The sequence below is a fragment of the Maylandia zebra genome, linkage group LG13 (genome assembly GCF_041146795.1).
Source record: "Maylandia zebra isolate NMK-2024a linkage group LG13, Mzebra_GT3a, whole genome shotgun sequence".
Taxonomy (NCBI): domain Eukaryota; kingdom Metazoa; phylum Chordata; class Actinopteri; order Cichliformes; family Cichlidae; genus Maylandia; species Maylandia zebra.
In genome coordinates, this window is record NC_135179.1 from 9462804 (window position 1) to 9485090 (window position 22287).

Below are 22287 nucleotides of genomic sequence, written 5' to 3' on the forward strand. Positions count from 1 at the left end.
GGTACAGGAAGAAGTCTGCATCCTTCAAGAAAAACATGATGTTCATGCAGGACAATGCTCCATCACACGCGTCCAAGTACTCCACAGCGTGGCTGGCAAGAAAGGGTATAAAAGAAGAAAAACTAATGACATGGCCACCTTGTTCACCTGATCTGAACCCCATTGAGAACCTGTGGTCCATCATCAAATGTGAGATTTACAAGGAGGGAAAACAGTACACCTCTCTGAACAGTGTCTGGGAGGCTGTGGTTGCTGCTGCACGCAATGTTGATGGTGAACAGATCAAAACACTGACAGAATCCATGGATGGCAGGCTTTTGAGTGTCCTTGCAAAGAAAGGTGGCTATATTGGTCACTGATTTGTTTTTGTTTTGTTTTTGAATGTCAGAAATGTATATTTGTGAATGTGGAGATGTTATATTGGTGTCACTGGTAAAAATAAATAATTGAAATGGGTAAATATTTGTTTTTTGTTAAGTTGCCTAATAATTATGCACAGTAATAGTCACCTGCACACACAGATATCCCTCTAAAATAGCTAAAACTAAAAACAAACTAAAAACTACTTCCAAAAACATTCAGCTTTGATATTAATGAGTTTTTTGGGTTCATTGAGAACATGGTTGTTGTTCAATAATAAAATTATTCCTCAAAAATACAACTTGCCTAATAATTCTGCACTCCCTGTATTCCATGGCTAATTAATCTATTGATTTTTTTACCTTAAGTTTTCGTGTATTAACTGCTGGAAAACAGCCAAATGTTGCTGTTTTATTCTCTGTTGATTGACTTTTCCATTAACCAGTAAGTAAATGGTGTATTACTAATAAGCAGATCTGCACATCTTTATTCATTTTTAGCTGTTGTCATTAGTATTTAGTTGTTAATTTTTAATGGGGAATGTGTTTGGCTTTGCATAAATGTGCCGTGTGTAGGCACAGAAATATTGCAAATTAAAGAGTATAGTTTTATATAGCGTTAAAGGATTTGTATGTTGTTACCAGTAAAACAGTAGCATTTATGAAATGAATCATAAAAATGAATCTGGGACAAAAACGGGATCACTGCGTGCAAAACTTTCTCAACTTTACTGCAGTAGTGGAAAGTGTTGATTTGTTTTAATCCAAAAGTGGTGATCTATAAAAGTTGGCTCTATTTATCAAGATGTAAAAAAATGACAAGTTTAAATACAGTATGATATGATACTAGATTTAACGTAACACCCCACGTGTTTTCTTCGCTGAATATGGGGACAAAAGTAGTAAAACTAGTCCCAAATGGTTTGTTTGAAAAGGAGAGAGAGAGAGAAGACAATAACAGGAGTTATAGCTGATTGTTTTTTTTTACTTGCCTGTAGGCTGGCTACGTCCCATTTCATCCAGACTGGAAATAGGGGAAATAGCCTTCTGCCTTTTTTTTTTGGCTTTTGTTCCTTTGTAGTCTCACTTGCTTGCTCACATGTTCCTTTTTGACTCTCTCCTTCTTTAAAAAGCCCTTTTTATCTTCTCTTTTATACCCATGTCTCAATAATACTTTTCACTTTAAGTCATCTGTAAAACACACAGATTTCCGCATTGGCATAATAAAATATTAATGCCTGTATTCATATTGAAAGGTTTGCTGACGTTGTCGGGTATTATTTGTGCTTGAAACATTCACATACATTTTTGTGAAATGAGAAATTTATGTTGAGCATTTTTATTTCTGTTCATCAAAATAATACATTTTGAAGTTTCTCCAGTAAAACTAAAGCCTTATGTACAAATGGCTTATGTTTAACTATAAACCTGGGCCTCCAGTACAAAAGGAAACAAGTGTGAAAATGCAAATTGGACCAGGTCTATATCTGCTCTCGCCCTTCCACCACTTACCTTGACTTGAATGTCAGCAAGACTGTGTGACACAATGACAAGATGGATTACTATTACTATTATTGTAATGTGGCCATGTATCACAATGATAATATTACCGTGTTATGTCAAATCTGTTTGTTTGCCCACAAACTCCCACAAAAACAGGAGTTGAGACACTGAAATTGGCACTGAAAGATTGGTCCCTGAAGATTCTTACCTATATCAGATATCACAACTTAATCATGTTGCCTAGCAACCACCTACCAATGGGTTAAAATGACCAATTTGTATCAGTTATTCACATATAATACCTTATAAAACATCTAATTTTTATTTCATGATGTTTTAGCAAATGTTGCACATTTCTGACATCTCCAAATTGTGAGATTTACAGCATCAGTATTACACTATTACACTGACACATTAGCTTGTAACATAAATTTTATTGTATTTAGAGAATACACAAAAAGTTTAACGTTGTCTACATTATGAACATACTTGCAGCCATGTGATTTCAAGTCATGCAAAATTAGTCCAGGATACAAAATCAGACGTTTTTCCAGCATCTCAATTTATGCATTTTTGTCAGGTGCAAGTTATAGACATATGTAACTAAACCACAGCACATGTAAACAGTGCTAATCAGTGCAGTGGAATTCTTATTTTTTAGAGAATCCATGGTTTACATGGTTCCTTAATCTCAGATTTATCTATCTATTTATATAAACAACATCTAACACCACTTTTTTAACTTTTCTCATTGTGGTTACGTTTATGAATTTGCCAGCAGCACAATCAGATCAACCACTACTGTACCATGGGCAGGTATTTGTTTGTTATTTAAGGTGTTGCAATCAAAATAGTGACACATAACATGAGCCTTAAGCTTGAGCAAGTTATGAAACAGCTAATAATCTGTTGGTAAAGTTTAATAAATCTTGCACTAGAAGTTAGAATAAAATAGGCCTTTATTTACCATCGTTCTATAGGTTTAATGCAGGGGTCACCAACCTTTTTGAAAGTGAGAGCTACTTCTTGGGTACCGATTAATGTGAAGGGCTACCAGTTTGACACACACTTCTCAAATAACAAATTTCCTCAGTTTAACTTAATTATGTGTTATCATTAATAATTAATGATATTCATCTATGTACGGACACTAATTATGTTAATTATTTTTCACCATAATTATAAAGAATGCAATTAGGAAACAAGGTAGGAAACATAAATATCAATATGCAACGCTTTATTTCTATATATCTCTGCAAGTATTTACATTTTGAAGTGATCACTTCTACAACATTTTCACTTACCACTAACAAATTTTAACAAATCATGCACTGTTACATACATTATTTTTGTATGTATGTAACATACAAAAAATCAACTTTCAAATTTTACAGAACTTTTCACCAAATTGGCAGCATTTTAAAGCAAATTGTCACATGTTACACTTAACAAACACATTTGTTTTTCAATAATTAAATTCAACTTTGACATGACACTGTAATGTTGCCACTGAGAACATCTAATATGGCTTTCTTTGTCTGTTAGTGGGAAACCTGGCATTGCATGCTGTTCACCAGTGTGTTGTAATCTGGGGTATAACTTGACACTGCAACTCTGAGTGAGTCTTGCAGATGTGCATCGGAGAGGCGTGTTCTGTGTTTGTTCTTGATGAAGTTCATGTCAGAAAAGGCTGATTCACAAAGATAGGTTGAACCAAACAGGCTGGCAACCTTCATAGCTGCTGTGCACACACCACTTTACTTTTCTGTGTCAACAAGGCACCAAAAGTTTGGTGCACCCAGATAGGCTTTGAGGTGGACATCATTTTGCAATGTTACAATTTCGATTTCCACCTGTCCAGCATCCAAGCTGAACATTGAACTTAGTTGCTCAGCAATGCATGTTGTGTCCACATTCATGAAAGGATTGGAAACAAATGAGACACATGGCTCAAGCTGATCAAGGTCACAAAACCTGTTCTCAAACTCTTGACCAAGTCGGTTTATGACTTGAGTGTACTTTTCTGCAACTTTGTCAAAAGTCTCAGATGCAGAAGCATTGTCTTTCAGCACCATCTGCACAGAGGGAAAGTGCAGCACCTTTTTTCTCTGTAAATGCACAGAGAAAATGTTCATCTGGGCTTTAAATCCATTTAAAGCACTTATCATGTCAGCAACAGTCTTACCTTTGCCTTGCAGCTCACAGTTCAAATGGTTCAGTTTCCCAGTAATGTCTGTTAAAAACGCAAGGTCAAGTGTCCACTCAGTGTCCTCCAGCAGAGATGTGTCTTCCCCTTTGGATTGCATGAACTCCTTGATTTCACCCAAAAGTGACAAAAAACAAAGCAAAATCCGTCCCCTGCTGAGCCATCGGATTTCCGTATGTAGTAGCAGGTCACCATATTCAGCTGACAGCTCCTCCAATAGCACCTTGAATGTTCTGTGCTGTTTAGCTCTGGAGCGGATGCTGTTTATGATCTTCACGACGGGAGTCATGACGTGCTCGAAGCCGATCACCTTTGCGCATAACGCCTGCTGGTGAATGATGCAGTGGTAATGCATGAAGTTTGGGAACTCTGTGTCACCTTTACAGTGAGCGATGAATCCCGTATGTCGGCCGATCATAGCAGGAGCCCCGTCGGTAGTCACTGATACCAGCTTTTCCAACGGTACCTTTTTCTTCGCGAAAAACTCCTTCACCGCGTTATAGATGTCAACTCCCTTCGTTGTTGTCTTTAGCGGCAGTAGTGTCAGAAGTTCTTCTTTTGTGGAGAAACCATCAAATACCATCCGGATAAAGACCATCAGCTGTGCTGTACTGCTGCTGTCGACGGACTCGTCACACTGGATGCTAAACCAACTGCACTTTGCCAGATCCTGATCCAACTGATCGGCCAAGTTCCCGGACATAGCCGACACTCTTCTAACAATTGTAGTTGCCCCCAGCTGGACATCAGAGAGAGTGGAGATTACATCGTTTCCATATTTCTCATCTTTAAGCACAGTTTTTGCAGTTATCATCATTGCTTCTTTGAAATACTCCCCGTCTAAAAATGCCTTCTTTTTCTTAATCATGAAATGTGTAGCTCAAAATGAGGCTTCGGTTGCTTTTTGAGAGTTTTTCACCGGTCTCGTGAAAAAAGACTGCTGTTTGCTCAAACCTGCCTTTAATTCGCGGGCCTTTTCCGCTCGCAGTGTGCTGCCCTTTGGGTAGTTAGCATGGTAGCTTGTGTGACACGTTCGGAAATGTCTCTCCACGTTGTGCCGCTTTGCCGTTGCCACAGTTGCCCCGCAAATGAGACACACGCATGAATCTTTCACAGTGGTAAAAAAGAACTCTTCCTCCCATTCACTGTGAAAATTATATGTTTTCTTCCTTTTTTCCGCCATGTTTTCCTCATCTCCTCACCTTTGCCTTTGCTGGTCTTCACGGCAACTGTTTCCGTGGAGACCAGCTAGCACTAAATATTAGATCATGATCTAATATTTAATAATAAACATTTTTTTTATATATTATCTCTAACAAATTAACGCCAATGCAATTGTGATTAAAAAAAAATAGCAAGAAAAAATAAAAATAGATGCAGCTTACTGGTAAGTTGTTATGGTGAGCTATTTTTAGAACAGGCCCGCGGGCGACTCATGTGGTCCTTGCGGGCGACCTGGTGCCCGCGGGCACCGTGTTGGTGACCCCTGGTTTAATGTATAAAACCCCGACTTTCTGAATCTGCTTTTGAGAGTGTTGAGAGAATTGATACACTACAATGCTCAGCCACGGCACTGACTACTTATCATCATCATGATATCTGTTCTAGCACGTGAAATAAAAGGTGTAGTCATATTAATGAGGATGAAAATGTAATTATCATAGGAGGTGGTTCATAAGAAACCATGCAATGGTGCAGTATCTACCCATCATTTTGCTCTGTTTTTATTTTGGTTCAAGAATTTGTGTGGTGCCTCTAAGAATTTCTAATCAAAAAAAGAGTAAAAAAACCCAGGAATTGAATTTTACTGGCATTAACTGGAGCACATCTCTAGTGAATCACAAGCAGCAGCAAAAGTAGAAAGCAAAATCTCAGAAATTTGAGATATCGCAGTAAACTGTTCAACTCATCAGTAAAATATACCGTAGAAACGACAGGAAAGATGAATACATTTAGTAGCAAAATGTTCTTTATCTGTTATGATTCTTTTTGTTTAGCCTCCTCATAACGAACCTTACGCTTATATAAATGTGTGACAGCAGACATCTTTTTAGGTGTTTTCACAAAGGCACATCATCATTCTTGAGCTTTTACATCAACCTTCACAGACACTGAAGACAAAAAAAAGTAAACAGAAACCCATACTCAAAACGCCTAATGTTCAAAACCTGCAGCCTAGACAGCAGAACAGATGGAGCTGTGTGGGCTGATACATGTGTTTGACACACTGGATATGTGCTTGGACCGAGTGTAAAAATGATAGCAAATATGCATGCATAAGCACACTCACTCAACTCAAAAAGCTATAAGCAGTGTGTACATAAAGTACAAACTCTCACACTTGTACTGACATAAGTTGCGCTGAGTCAGCTTCTCCAGTTCGGTTTTCACTATGTCTGTGCTAAGGGAACCAGTCGGCCATCTGTTGACCTAATGAGCTGACTCCACCAAAGCAATTCAACAGCCCAGATTTACTTCTCTAATAATTCCCTTATTCACCGTTCCAAAGTTCCAGAGCAGCAGTGCTTTTGCAAACAATTTTTGGCATGTTTCATGCTTTGATTTTATTTGTTCTGTGTTCTTTTTAATTTGCTCATCATGCAAGTAAACTGTTCAATTATCAGTCAGTCATCTGAGCTGTTAATTTCTAAGCCTTTAAAACCAAACATAGACTCATCTTCTTCATAAAGAGGTTTTGTGATATACTACAAGAAATACAGTATTTTGAAGGTGAATACAGATTTAAGACGTAGTTTTCAGTTAACATATGCACTGATGAAAATGTATCTCATGCTCGAGGACCTTAGGTATTAGGCCCCTGAGTTGAACTGAGCCTTGCCAGAGGCTCAAACTTTCTCACTTAGTATCCTGACACATTATATAAATAAAATTCTCCAGTAAGTACCTTAAAAGTATAAATATTTCAGACTCTAACTTGGCTTTAACATGGCTACACTTCTGTACTTTATACACATTTGTTTACTTTACTGTTATAGCTTTGCACTGCTACAGTATTTAAAAAACAGTTTTAAATGGATTAAGACTGATGGAGAAAAATATACTATTAGATTTTCATTCAGGCAGCACGGTGGCACGGTGGTTAGCACTGTTGCCGCACAGCAAGAAGGTCCTGAGTTCAATTCCAACATCAGGCCGGGGTCTTTCTGTGTGGAGTTTGCATGTTCTCCCCGTGTTTGCGTGGGTTCTCTCCGGGTACTCCGGCTTCCTCCCACCGTCCAAAGACATGCAGCTTGTGGGGATAGGTTAATTGGAAAATCCAAATTGCCACTAGGTGTGAATGTGTGAATGAATGTGAGTGCGAATGGTTGTCTGTCCCTGTGTGTTGGCCCTGCGACAGACTGGCGACCTGTCCAGGGTGTACCCCGCCTCTCGCCCTATGACAGCTGGGATAGGCTCCAGCGCCCCCCGCGACCCTGAAAAGGAGAAGCGGAAGCGAATGGATGGATTTTCATTCAGTGCGTTTTTCTTCACATTTCCACATAAGCCTGTTCTACGGACAGGGCAAGACTCAACCCACTCAAACAGGGCATTCTGCCTACTAAATCAAAGGTAAAAAAATAAATAAATAAATATGAAAAGGCAACAGAAAAATCACAAGAATGATTGCAAATGTCTGATTGGGTGAGCAGCTTACTGCCACCTCCAGAGTTTCCCACTGCAGAGAGAGATGTAGCACAGAGATGCAATAAAAACAAACATAGAAACAAAAGAAGCACATACACAAAAGCATGATCTACTTCAGTTAACTCAAGCAACTTTTTTGATCTGTGTCTAAATTTCACTGTATTTCCATTTTACCTGTTGTAGCTGTTTTTGTGCTGATTAGCACAAACTGATATGGGTAACTGTTGATTCCTGCAGTGACTTCTATTCTAAAGCCTGTGGGTACTATTTTTAATTTAGTTCAGATGGCTTGTCTATTACGCTTATTTTCATCAGGACTCGTATTTTTAAAAATAGACGAGAACATCTGAACAGGGACCAAAGTTGTCTGCTCTGACCTCCTGTCTTTGTCTCATCCAGGTTGCCTAGGGTTTATTTTAGCTGCACCCTCAAACATAGCAAGCTAGACTCAGCCCTGTTTTTCGCTACACAATATCCTGTGATTATAAATACGTAAAATTCAACAAGGCCTGTTACTGCCTATTGTGTAAGTACAAATGCAACAAAAAAGTGTTTTACAATGCTAAAGAGAAAAAAAATGAACTCAGTCAAACTAAACTTTTAGTCATAAAATTTAAATTGCAGTCCTGTCTAAGAAACAAAGGAAGTAAATGTGCTGTTGAAATGAGTTAAATAAAATGCCAAGATTCAAAACTGCAAGACAAAAAGCCAGACTTAATTCCTGACAAACCATATTGTGGTCTTGGCTTAACTGAGCTCATTTAAGCTGCACAGGCCCTGTACTTGATCAATCATAGTCCTCTTTGGGCTCAGCTAGCTGGGTGTGAGTAATGAGCCTTCATGCACATGCTGCACATAATCAAGTGGCATTAAAGAAAGCTACCCACTGAGCCCGGTGGATTTCCAAATACACAAAGGTGTGATATTTTCTGTCATAACGTGCATAATGCAGCTGGCTAAGCCAAGTGTCTGTCTTTAGAACACAGCAAGAAAGAGGAAAGTGTATCTACTCAATCTATACAGCCAGCAAAGATATTATTGTAAAATAGATAATTCAGAGTCTTTATCTACACAGCAACTGCAGATTTGTGCTTCTAATTTCCTTGCCTCAGAGGTTTGGATAAGCCTGTGTTTATGTGCGCTCTGATTTCTGAGAAATCAAATGATAAAAAGCTTTTGATTCGAAGTCCAAGGGAAATCAAACACAGAAGCTGAACCCCTTCCCTTTCCCACTCTGTCAGTGTAGGGACATCACTCTTGTTTATGAGGCTGTGTGTTCAAGAGAAACAAATAGTTTAAAATAAATAAATATATATATATGATTTTCAATGCAGGATACAGTTTTGTCACATAAACTTGTCTACCGTTCTCTCCTTTTTGAACTCTCCTTTGGTCTCTGGTTCACTGTCTGCCTCTGACATCTGCTTCACAGCATTGTGAACGGGAGTTTTGGAGTGGTTTAAATGCTGAAATGGGTGCTGATAGGAATCTCGTGTATTGTGTGTGTGTGTCTCTGTGTGTGTGTGTGTGTGTGTGTGTGTGTGTATAAGCCAGTATTTTTTATGAACCCCGTTAGCTGTTGGCTTTCTTCAACAATGTGTCAGTCTGTGTCTAGTTAACGAAAACACACATACGCACGCACGCACTGAAAGCTTTCCGAGTATTCTCGCACCAGTCACCCATCTTCAGTGCATCCCACATCATGGAAAATTGGCTTCTGTCCGGCTCTTTCTTGCTCTCTGCGCCCGTCTCTGAAGTCTTTCTGTCTGTCTCTCTTTGCTGCAGTAACATGGCTTCTAGATGTGGTGATGTGGCACGTTAATCCACTGGTAAACCGGTGAAGAGGGATGCTCAGACATACCAAATTTAGATGTCGCAGATCTGAACTGTGCAGTTACCTTTAATTCCCTTTTGCACAAAAAGTTTGGATTGATGTCGTGAATTTGTTGAGACATCTCTAAATCTGTTTCTAAACTTGTGCGCTAAGTCAAATCAATACAGAAAGCAAAAACTAAATAACACCTCTACCCGCACGGCTTTGCCAATTCTCTTTCCATAAACAATCATTTTATGCTAATAATAGCTTCCTTCTGTTGTATGACATTGGTGCAGCTCTCTATGTCTAAAGAAATAATATGAATATGATATGATTATTATATAAAAGTCTTATATTAGAAGTATTTCTGTCAAATAAAAAATGAGGTGATAAAAAAAAACTGCATATGTGTATAGATGGATGTGTGTGTGTGTAATATAAAATCTCCTCAGTCAAAGCATCTGCTGTGCCCACTGTGGGAGGTTTATCAAATTTTCTCTGTGAACTGGCACATGCTGAGCAGTTTATCTCCATTGCCTCGTAGGTCTTTATGTCACTGACGTTACTGGCATTAAATGACGCACGCAGATGCAGCTGGAGTGTGTCGTCCCCACAGACTGTATATAAAGATGGACGATGCATCACGATGCAGCCTCCCACTGTACAGAAGTAAAGCCAAAATATCCCGGAAATTAGCAGGGCATTCTTGGACTAGTGGTGTTATTTGCAACCGGAGTCCGTGCTCTTTAGTTCTGTATATAGAGTCTATCATTGTTTGGAGGCTGTTCAGTTCAGCAACATTTAAAGAAGACAAAACAGATCACTGAGAAGTCTTCTAGGGTTTATTTCCTACATATTATTTGAGTCATATTAGAACATGTGACCCTTAAATCTATCAGCTCAGGATTAAAAGTTACATACTTTGTAGATCGATTGAATTGAATATTACACTTCAAGCTTGGTTCATGCCCTTGTATTAGGCCTTTCTTATACTTCCTGACATGAGATGGTATCTTCTATCCACCTATATATTTGACTTCTGAGATTTAAAGATCGACTATTACATCTTCTTGCGTTTTTCTTTTAGTGGAGAAAGGCTCGATGGAGAAAGCCTTGCAACTCTTTCACAGGCTTGTAGAGCCGTGCAGCGCCATGTCCTTGGCCCGGCTGTGTTTGGTCAGGTAGTTGCTTAGAAATAAAACCGTATGTTTTATCACTGCCATCATCAGGTAAGATACTGCACTCGACTGGATAAACACAGGGATTAACTAATAGACTGCTGGCAAAGAATCACCCTGGCTCCGTCTTTCTTTCTGACTATGCCTCCTTCTTTCCCTCATCTTGCTTTTTCATCTCTTTCTGTCATCTCTTTTGGCTCTTTATCTACCGGTGTGTGTGTGTGTGTGTGTGTGTGTGTGTGTGTGTGTGTGTGTGTGTGTGTGTGTGTGTGTGTGTGTGTGTGAGTGATATCATTCAGTGACACCTGAGAGGTCCACAGTAGGTCCAGAGAGAAAGTAAGAGATTGGGCAGACAAAAAGACTGAAAAGAAAGAGTTGCTCCCCTTACCTTCATCTCTATCTCCCTGTCTTGTTTCATTAGAGATATACCGATTAACCAGGACTTTCTTATTTGGATATATAGTATTTATAGCTTGAGCTGTGTCTTCCCATTACAGCCACAACTAGCCCTGCTGCTTTCATCCAGGAGAACCTGCTGAACTAACTCCTATATTGTTCAATCATTTTGATTTGTGGGAGTCAGTATTTCCCCTTTAATCCACCACCGAGTTCTCTGCTGCTCTTTTGTTTCTTGTTTCTGTTTCTTTTCTTTTGTTAACTTGACACATTATGAGGAACATCATGTACTTCTCCAAAGTGAGTAGTCTCGTCAGCTCTCTCAGTTTGTCTTTTTCTCTCCATTTCAATCTTTTCCCCTCTGGTTCCACTCCCTTGATTGAAAGGGTATGCATGGCTGGCACAAAAAGAAAGAAGGAAATAGATAATGATACCAGACAGCATTGTGTGGAAAACCTTGACCTCTCACGTACCCAGTCTGTCTCTCTCTCTCACACACACTCAGAGACACAGAAACACACCACGCTTTCTCCATCCATGCTCAGATTCTTATTTAATTATAAAAACATCATGCGTGCTCTCTTACTTGGCTGCTCCCCACACTTGTTTAAACCAACCGTATCATGTTAGTATGTGCATACTGCAAGCTTTTACATCTCACAAACATATCTGTGCTTCACACACAGATGCACACATCTTACCATAAGCTGCTTGATGACTTTAAACCTTCTTCCACTTTCCATGTCCAGTCAGAGACAAATTATTATCCACAGAAAAGAGAAAAGTCAAGTGGTCCTCTCTCCAGTGTCAAGACTATATCTGCTTTGTTCGTATCAGTTTATAACTTTTTGCACTGATGATATCAGAAATTTAGTTTACTTTACACATGAATCTGAAAGTGGGAAAGTAATTTCCCACAAATAAATCAGTTGAAATCCTTCTAGTTACCTGTAAAGTTGGAGGTACATATTTGGAAGAAATAACAAATTGTGTAGCTTTAAATTTTGCTATACACACATTTTCAAGAAGGAACAACTTTTAAAAGTGATCAAATTGGAAACTGCTGTGCAGCTACTGTTTGTTTCCTGTTGTAGCCTACTTACCTTGTTTCTATTTTAAGATCTCATGTTTGTAATGAAACCGCCCTGGGAGTCCAGGCTGCAAATCTCCAGGGAACTGATTACTCACATACTCACCTCACTCTCCTGGCTTTTTTGGCATTATTGTCAGCTTGTCACCTTGTGGAGGAGTGTGTGTGTGTGTGTGTGTGTGTGTGTGTGTGTGTGTGTGTGTGTGTGTGTGTGTGTGTACAGTAGTGCAGTTCCTCAGATGTTCATCAGCAGTAAATAAGTCTGTGTCATATGTACCAAGGGGGGCAAACTATCAAACCTGCAGTCCTCTACTGAGAGTGTCAAGCACCAACTTAACCACATGTTGGTCTGACAATGTGATGCAGAAGTTGGCCAGCATGCAGTGGAGCAACCTAATAAACAAAGTTAGCTGACATTTAACAAACTGGGACATCCACCACAAATGTTCTGAAGAGGAACACTGTGAAATTGAATGGACTCTAAACATTTGGTGCTAATGTCAGTAAACAGCAACGTTTTTAGCAACAACAACTATATGAACCATATATGAGACGACACACAAATCGCCTGTTAGGTTAATATTGATATTAATTAATATTGCTTTTGTGCCTGAGTTGGATATTGAGCTATGAGGTGATGGAAAACTTGTACTTATGCAAATATGTATCATCACGTCTAATTCTTTAGTTTAAACTGAGCCAGTAACATTAAAGTCTTCATACTAAACACAGAGGCATACTGTTCAATCTTTACAAGAAATGCCATACGATGGAGCATTTTGCAAATGCTAAAAATATGTCTTTCCAAACACTTACATGAAGATGACTTCAAGCAAGGACAAGTTTCAGCATTGCTAGTCAACTGCCAACATCTATTAAATTCTCAAAGTCAGGATCACAAGTTTTTTAATTTAATTATATAATTTGAGACAAGTAGCTGCTTTAAAACCACTGGATCTGTTTTTCACAATGTGTTGTTAAACATTTGGAGATAAAATATTTGAATTTCAGGAGCAGGCCCACACCTCCAAACACGCTCCTTCCAGTTCTCATCTATATATGTTCCCCCAATTCTACAAGCTGTTCGTTCTCGTTTACGTGCCCCACCCTCCCTGCCCTTTTTAATTCTTTAACTTCTTCACTTCTATTTAATACATGAGGATCGGCCCGGGAGCCACTGCCAGTCAGCTTCAAGGCCTTCCCCAAACATCAGCTCAATTCATGTCCAAGCCTTTATCTTTATCTTAACCTTTATCTACCAATTGCTGTCAAACATAAAATAAGGACGTGGGCCCAGCAAGTGAAACATCTGTTTTATAAGTTATTCGCAATAGTATCAGCATTTTCTCAATAGCCTTAACGAAAACTAAAAATATATTTAATAGAGAGCCTTGCTTGAGATACTTGTACTGAATACATACTTGTTGCTGCACACTCAGCTTTCTCAGAATGAGCTACACAGATCTCAGCACTTCTACTTTATTTGTGCAGCTATTTTTAAAAAGTGGCAAATTCACCAAGGAACTGTTATCAACTATATCTCTCATCAGTTCTTCCTTGTTCGTCATGTCTGCCTGCATCCACTGAATAATTTCATCATCAACCGATGTCCGACAAGAGATGCAACAGATGGAAAACACACACTGTTCCTGGATGCTTAAAGCAATGTTGATACTATGCTGATTTCAGATGAGTGATGTAAAATTATGCCACTTTTAAACACAGAAAGCCGAGAGTTCATTAGACTTTTTTCATTATTCATAATCACACGGTTGACTCAGAAACCCGCAGTCATGCCTTCTTCTCATCAGCATGTCTAAACAATAATCATCTGATGACTGAAATCACAGATCCAGTACCTGTCCACCAAATGGTAAAGAGCTGTCTGATGTGATGGGTGATCTTTGCATCTCCTCTCCTCAAAAATGAAAACTGCTGCCATTGTAAATATAGCGTGGAGCGTTCATCGAGAATGCCTCTGCTTGTGTTGTTATAAACATCAAAGAATAATAACGTGTGTTTCCAAAGTTATTCATATAGTCCCCGATTGTAAATTGCAGGAGCTATTCACTCTGATTTTGCCAAAGGCTGTAATCAAGGTCTCTCATTGCTCTATTTTCACACAGTACACTAAACCGTTCACTCATTTTATTTATTCACTAAAAGCCTGGTACTGAAATGTTATTAGAAAGAAAATATACTTGAAACATGAGGATGAAAAATAAAAACATCTTGAAAATATGCAATTGTCTAATACAAAATAGCCTTAGAAATTACATTTGGACACTGAAATTTAGCCAGGCTTCACTTTATTAAGTCAAGAACTTTTGGAGAAAAATTCTTTAACCAATTTCAAATCACATCACAGTATAATTTGTACATGTCATTGCTTCTAAAATTACATGCTCTTACAAAGAGTACCAATGCAAACACGCAATTAATGTGCTAGTGATGCATTTTTATGTTTCTAAAACGTAGTGTGTGGAATAAGGCCTACATATACACCACTGCATGCAGACTCTAGGTATCTCTGAAAAACTTTTGTAAGTCAATTTTCAGAGTGGCGTGTTTAGTGAAGCTATCTGTGTTTCCAAAAGGTGTCAGATTGGCTGAAAGGTCAGCTAGATCGCAAGACAAAGAAGAGCACTACTGCTTACCTCTGAAGTTACAAGCCAACTTCTGCGATATTACCTTCTAAAATGTTGAAACCAGTGCACATGATTCAGAAACTCTTTTGTCTTCATATTCATAATTTCCTGCTGAAATTCAGGACTCACCAGCCTAAATAAATAAATAATTTAAAGAAACAAGCATTCATAGCATTCTAGCAATGAAAAAACATGTTGTGCTGCAACATTAGAGGGAGAATTCTTTAAATAGCCACACTTGAAGGATGTGTTACAAGCTAGGATATATTTTGCTCCATAAAGTAAACATAAATGAGACAGGAGAGGAGTGGTAGAAGTACATATACATAAATGCATCCATCCAGTCATTTAAGGGAAGTTGATCTGGTCTCTTCCATAAACAAGAGATCTGGAACATCCCACACTGCTTTTACAGAAAGTGTTTTTGTAGTCTTCAGGAGTACTTCTCCAGGCGTCTTGACGGACAGTCCAAATCTCTTCTTTGAATCTTTGCTGCATCTTGTGCTGTCATCATGATCCCTCACTGCTCTTGGCAGTTCATGACTGATAGTGCTCCACTGTGTGTTCTTCCATCATTATGCTGTTACTGCACTGCCATTATGTTTGGGATCATTGATGATGCTGTTGCCAAGCAGATATTTTCTAAATAGTATTACATGGTGGATCAAAATGTGACGATCCTTTACTGCATTCCTAAAAACATAATTTTGTTTACACTGTTGTAGCCAGCTCTACTGATCTCCTCCAGGCATATTTATTTGAACCAAAAGTTCACATTTGGGTTCATCATTCTATAAGACATGTAGTTACTCATTTTCAGTCAAGTTTTAATGTAATTGTGGCGTCTTGACAGCCACTGTTATGACCCCTGGTTGGACGGAGGGAGTAACGGGACAGCCACAATAATTTTGAGTCCTTGTGAAAGTGAAGAAAATTATTCAAGATTGTACAAAATGTGGAAAGAGACCATTAGGTTGTGTCTAACAGAAAAGAACCTACATGTGAAAATTACCTAGTCCTCTGTCTCCCACCACAAACCTTTTAAAAACAAAAGAATTGCTCAAGAGCAGCACCCCAGGTGTGCCAAATAGTCATCAGCAAGGAGAGAGTGAGAGTCTAACCACAGGTAGGTTTCCTTTATGGGAGAGTCCTCAGTCCTGATTGGTCCTGATACAATGACATAACCTGCCATCTAGTTTCTTAAATGGAATTGGACTGAGTTAGGAATGATCATGATCCTAACAGGAAAAGCCCATTTTGTTAGGTGACGGCTGTGTGCAAACAGGAATAGGACCCAAGATGCAGACTCCAGAGACAAACTTAAACCAAAACAGCTTTAATGCTGAACGCAAACATAACATAACTGGGAAAAACTGAAAATAAACTAACACCGGTGGACTGGCAAAACACACAGCAAAATAAACGGTAGATCGCGACACAGACACAGAGAAACACAGGGCTTAAATACACAGAGGGAGCAATCAGGGAATGAGTAACAGGAGGGAAACACAGCTGGGACAAATCAGAACTGACGAGACCAAAGAAGCGTAAACTGAACACACTGAGATAAGACAGAGACCTTCAAAGTAAAACAGGAAACACATAACACAGACTCACATGCAGGCACTACAGAGGGAACAGAGACGTGGGACCAGGGCAGACACAAACACTGACTGGATGTGGGGATACAGCAGACAGGGAAGACAGCAACTATGGAACACAGACAGAAAACCAGAACACTAAAACTCTAACCAACCCCACCCAGAGAACCTAAACTAAGAATGATCCTAAAACCCATAAAGCAAAGCTAGAATATAATGAAATAACAAAATCAAAGAACCAAAAACACAAAACACTGGGTCAACGACCCAGGGACCCTAACACATTTTTTCAAAGATAAGCTGACTGATTGAAGCCAGTCAGCACATCATTTTTAGTGGTCAAATTAGTGGGTTGGCAAACAAAACCAAACACATTGCCTGGGAGTGTGTTGTCACTGCAGTGAACGAGGTGGAGCAGAGAGATAGAAATGATCCACCGCAAGCTTGGACACTTCCCAAACTGCTAACGCCTAACAAAAATCATTAGGAAAGTCATGTTAAAACCTGACCTGTTTCAGACCAGGTCTAAAGGATTACCTATGCCTGGTTTTTTACTTTTCTTAACAAGTTATCCTGACGATCTGTGGTTACACACACAGACACACCAACAACACACAAACTTCTCTATCACAACTGGATGCTGTTTTTAAATGTGCTCTTCATGCTGTCTGTCTGCATGACAGTAAAGAGCTATTAGACAAGGAGCCAGTATCAGATACAGATGTGTGCTGGAAGTTCGAACCATCAGTCCTCTGCTGCTGTGAAGCATGCAGCCAGGTACACACATGAGCATTCACCTCACTTTTCATATTCCTTGTGGATCCCATGGAAAATAAATCCTGACATCAATTATACAAGGAAGCCAGAAGAGAGAAAATAAAATGCGTCCAGAGAAACAGAAGGCTGAAGGAAGGAGAGATTACAGTTGGAGGATGGGAGGTGAGGAGGGAAACAGTGTGGGAGGGACCAGTAAACAATTTGGTATATTAAAGAGACAAGTAAGAGCGAGGGTCCCGAAAATGAGAAAGGGAATAAGACTGGAAAAGAAACCTTTAAAAAAATCTGTGGGAATGAGACCATAAACACATAAATATCAGAAAGACAGATGACGTCTTGGAAAAAAACAAAAACAGTTCAGAGTTACTCTGAAGAACAGTAGGCTGGGACTGCTAGTCGGTGCATATGTTGCCTGGAAGCTGCCTTGTGAATTTTACTTTGTATTTGCTCATTAACCAAGTTGCCATATGACTTACAAGAGACTGAGTGGTTTCCTTGCAGGCACCAGTGATGTAGTTTGAGTCTATATTGTCATTTGAAACAACGCATTAGAAATTGGAGCTTTTACTCTGAGTACGTTAGAGTTATTCCAGATCCATACCCCACAGTTCCACTCTGATTATGACTCAAGCTTTACAGTAACGATCAGAAATCAAATTACAAGGATGTGCAGAAAGTTGGTGTGGCAGGGGAGGATGCTAGGGATAGAGTGAGATGGACGCAGATGATACGCCGTGGCGACCCCTAAAGGGAGCATCCAAAAGAAGAAGAAGAAGAAAAAGAAGAAATTACAAAATACTTTTATTCACGACTGGATTCAGTTTTGGATTGACATACAGATTGTGGGATATCAGCTCTGACATACAGATTTTCCAGTGACCCCCCTTTATATTGATATTTTAGCTTTTTATTTGTTTCTGTGTGGGTTTTTTCCTGTGAAATATAAATACTAAGCTCAGTGTCTATATAATCTCTATGAACCAGCGAGCTCTAGATGCTCAGTTTCACACAATTTTTGTATTCTTGGCTCTGCATGATACAAGTGAGAGTAGATATATCTAAGATAGATCACTAACTAAGATAACTAAGATCAATAACTAAGATAAGATCACAACGGAATAGAATTAGAACAGAATAGAATTCAACTTTATTGTCATTGCACACGTCACAAGTACAAGGCAACGAAATGCAGTTTACATCCATCCAGAAAGGGCTTTGAAATGAACTGAAGGGCCATTGTAGACCAGATAAGGATCATTGAAGAAGGAAGAAACAGCTCATTTCAAACAGGAAATCACGCCAACCTGCTCTAGTAGAGTAATAAATATATTAAGCTGGAAATTAATATAATGGCTCCCCTTTAACAGTTTAAATCCAGATTGTAGCCTGGTGGGGGGAAAATAATCACTTCCAGAGAATCCCTGAGCTAACGAGTCTAAACCTTTACAAAGATCTAAATCACCTTTATTACACATATATGTTTTGTATTAATATGCGTGTGCGTGTGCGTGTGCGTGTGTGTGTGCGTGTGCGTGTGTGTTTGTTTTGTCTTCAAAGGTTTATCCTGGTATTCGGATGTCTAGTTCTCTCTGTGTTTTCCACCATCCCTGCTCACCAGGAGTTCTCATCGCACTGCCTGCTCATCCTGGTAGGACACACAAGAAAACAACCACACACAAATGCACCTGCACTGACACATACATGCACAGACACACACACTCATACAAATAGTTGGACTCAATAGGTGGGTTTACATTATATGATTTTATGATAAAGTCATGCAGTAAAATAACTGTGTGTGTGTGTGTGTGTGTGTGTGTGTGTGTGTGTGTGTGTGTGTGTGTGTGTGTGTGTGTGTATGTGTGTGTGTGTGTGTGTGTGTGTGTGTGTCTAAATCAGTTTGTTAAATCAGCCAGTTTTAACAGTTTGTACCTTGGACATGCTTGAGCAGAAAACAAATCTGTCAGCTAAGATAGTGATGAAAAAATAAAAGATATTGCAAAAATAACACAAAACAGTTTTACTTTTTGCACAGCAGAGATATTCATGAAGTGCTCATGGTGAAGCTCACTGTGGATGACTGACAGATCACACAGTGTACCATTATACACAGTATAACCAATATTATATAACTACTTTTTGTTAGTGGAGCTGTAGTGGCATACAGTATTTTTTCTTCCTATTATTTGGATTTGGTCCGATTTTTTAAAGGAACAGTTATTTCCAGTTATGAGACTTGCACGAGAAAAGTGAAAGGAAAGCAGATAGCTAAGGTTAGCATACATTTGAAAAGCAGACTTTCTAAATCCTTGTAAAGCTCACTGATTAACATGGGGTATCCTGTTGGCTTACTCTGTTATACTGAGTAATTACTTTATAACACTTTTATGTAAGCACAGTGACCTTCTGGAGTTTTGTCACTTTTTTTAACCTTTATTGGTTCATCTCTTTAGATTTTAGCTAAAAGCTGACTATGACTTTATGTTTCATATGTCAAAGTTCTTAACAGCAAGATACTCTACAGGGTGGGCCATTTATATGGATACACCGTAATAACATGGGAATGGTTGGTGACATTAAAGTCCTGTTTGTGGCACATTAGTATATGTGAAAGGGGAAACTCCTCAAGATGGGTGGTGACCATGGTGGCCATTTAGAAGTTGGCCATCTTGGATACAACTTTTGTTTTTTCAATAGGAAGAGGGCCATGTGACACATCAAACTTATTGGTAATGTCACAAGAAAAACAATGGTGTGCTTGGTTTCAACGTAACTTTATTCTTTCATGAGTTATTTACACGTTTCTGACCACTTATAAAATGTGTTCAATGTGCTGCCCATTGTGTTGGATTGTCAATGCAACCCTCTTCTCCCACTCTTCACACACTGAAAACAACACCGCAGGAGAAATGCCAGCACAGGCATCCAGTATCCGTAGTTTCAGGTGCTGCACATCTCGTATCTTCACACCATAGACAATTGCCTTCAGATGAACCCAAAGATAAAAGTCTAAGGGGGTCAGATCGGGAGACCTTGGGGGCCGTTCAACTGGCCCACGACGACCAATCCACTTTCCAGGAAACTGTTCATCTATGCTCGGACCTGGCACCCATAATGTGGTGGTGCACCATCTTGCTGGAAAAACTCAGGGAACGTGCCAGCTTCAGTGCATAAAGAGGGAAACACATCATCATGTAGCAATTTCAAATATCCAGTGGCCTTGAGGTTTCCATTGATGAAGAATGGGCCCACTATCGTTGTACCTCATATACCACACCAAACCATCACTTTTGTTGGTCCAACAGTCTTGGAGGGATCCATCCAATGTGGGTTAGTGTCAGACCAATAGCGGTGGTTTTGTTTGTTAACTTTACCATTCACATAAAGGTTTGCCTCATCACTGAACAAAATCTTCTGCGTGAACTGAGGGTCCTGTTCCTATTTTTGTTTTGCCCATTCTGCAAATTCTGTGCGCCAATCTGGGTCATCCTCGTTGAGATGCTGCAGTAGCTGGAGTTTGTAAGGGTGCCATTTGTGAGTAGCTAATATCCGCTAAAGGGATGTTCGACTAATGCCACTCTCCAGTGACATGCGGCGAGTGCTACGCTGTGGGCTCTTGCTGAAGGAAGCTAGGACAGCCACTGATGTTTCTTCATTAGTGACAGTTTTTCTTGCGTCCAGTTTCACGAAACTTAGCAAGCAGTTTGCTGACTGTAGCATGGGAGATGGGTGGTCTCGTAGGGTGTCTTGCGTTGAAATCTGCTGCAATGACCCGGTTACTACGTTCACCAGATATCAACACAATTTCGATCCATTCCTCACGTGTTAACCTCTTCGACATGTCAATGGCTGTGAACAAAGAGAAACTTGTAAACAACTCATGAAAGAATAAAGTTACATTGAAACCAAGAACACCATTGTTTTTCTTGTGACATTACCAATAAGTTTGATGAGTCACATGGCCCTCTTCTTATTGAATTGAAGTTGTATGCAAGATGGCCGATTTCTAAATGGCCACCATGGTCACCACCCATCTTGAGGAGTTTTTGGCACTAATGTGCCAAAAACAGGACTTTAATATCACCAACCATTCCCATGTTATTACGGTGTATCCATATAAATGGCCCACCCTGTATGTTGAAAAAAGTGTTTGGCCACACCTCTTAATCTTTGAATTCAATTGTTTACAGTCCCAAAGGTGATTAGAATCACACACCTAGCAATGCAGTCTGCCTTTACAAAAATTTGTGAAAGAATGGATCTTTTAAAAGAGCTCAGTATTGGAGCATGGTACTGTAATAAGATATTAATAATCAGATCAATAATAATCAGTTTGTGAAGGTTCCTCCCTCCTAGATATTCCACGATCAAATGAAATGGTATAATTGCAAAGTTAAAGCCTTGATGGAACCAGGGCAACTCGGCCATGAAGTTACAGAGCAGGGTCGCCAAGTCCCAATGCTCTGAAGACTCATTAACTGGAAATTTCAAAACCTCTGGCATTTACAGCAACACAAAAAATGCACTAGGAGCATCATATCATGGGTTTCCATGGCTGAGCATCTCCTGTAGCATTAATGTGGACATGGACCAGTACATTGGCCACATTTTCCAAAGTAAAGTTTATATTTTCAAAGAATTGTTATAATTGTGGCTAATTATCAGCATGAAAACAAGTATTTTGAAAACAAATATTTTGGCAGGCTTTAGTCCAGCTGTTAGTCGCTTATCTGGAAAAAACAAAAAACAAAAAACGAAGCACTGTAGACTTTAAACAGGCTTTCCCTGTTATGATGAGTCAAAGTATCTGCAGTAAAGTTGTCTTTCTTATTACAGACATCTTTACTGTGTTAATGGCCTTGTAACACTGAATTATCACTGTAAGTCTGAATAGTGAATCAGTCTGCATTATGGGGAAAAAAACAAACAAACAAGGGCCTGGCTCACCTTAATGGTAAACAGTCATTAACAATGTTGTTAACTGCACCTTTTCTTTTCCTGTCAGGAACATCAACTTGTTTCATGTAGTGACTTTAAATTACCCTCATTAAAATGCATAAATATACAG

The 22287-nt window shown here is 39.2% G+C and overlaps 1 protein-coding gene across 3 annotated transcripts in view; it reads left to right on the forward strand.

Annotated features, from left to right (window-relative positions):
* Positions 1-22287, forward strand: part of kcnq5a (potassium voltage-gated channel, KQT-like subfamily, member 5a) — a 119567-nt gene that overhangs the window by 66433 nt on the left and 30847 nt on the right. For all 3 annotated transcript variants that reach the window (XM_004553439.4, XM_004553440.4, XM_004553441.4), the window contains exon 2: positions 18777-18867. In XM_004553439.4, coding sequence (XP_004553496.3) covers positions 18777-18867 — 91 coding nt within the window. The remainder of the gene's footprint in view (positions 1-18776; positions 18868-22287) is intronic.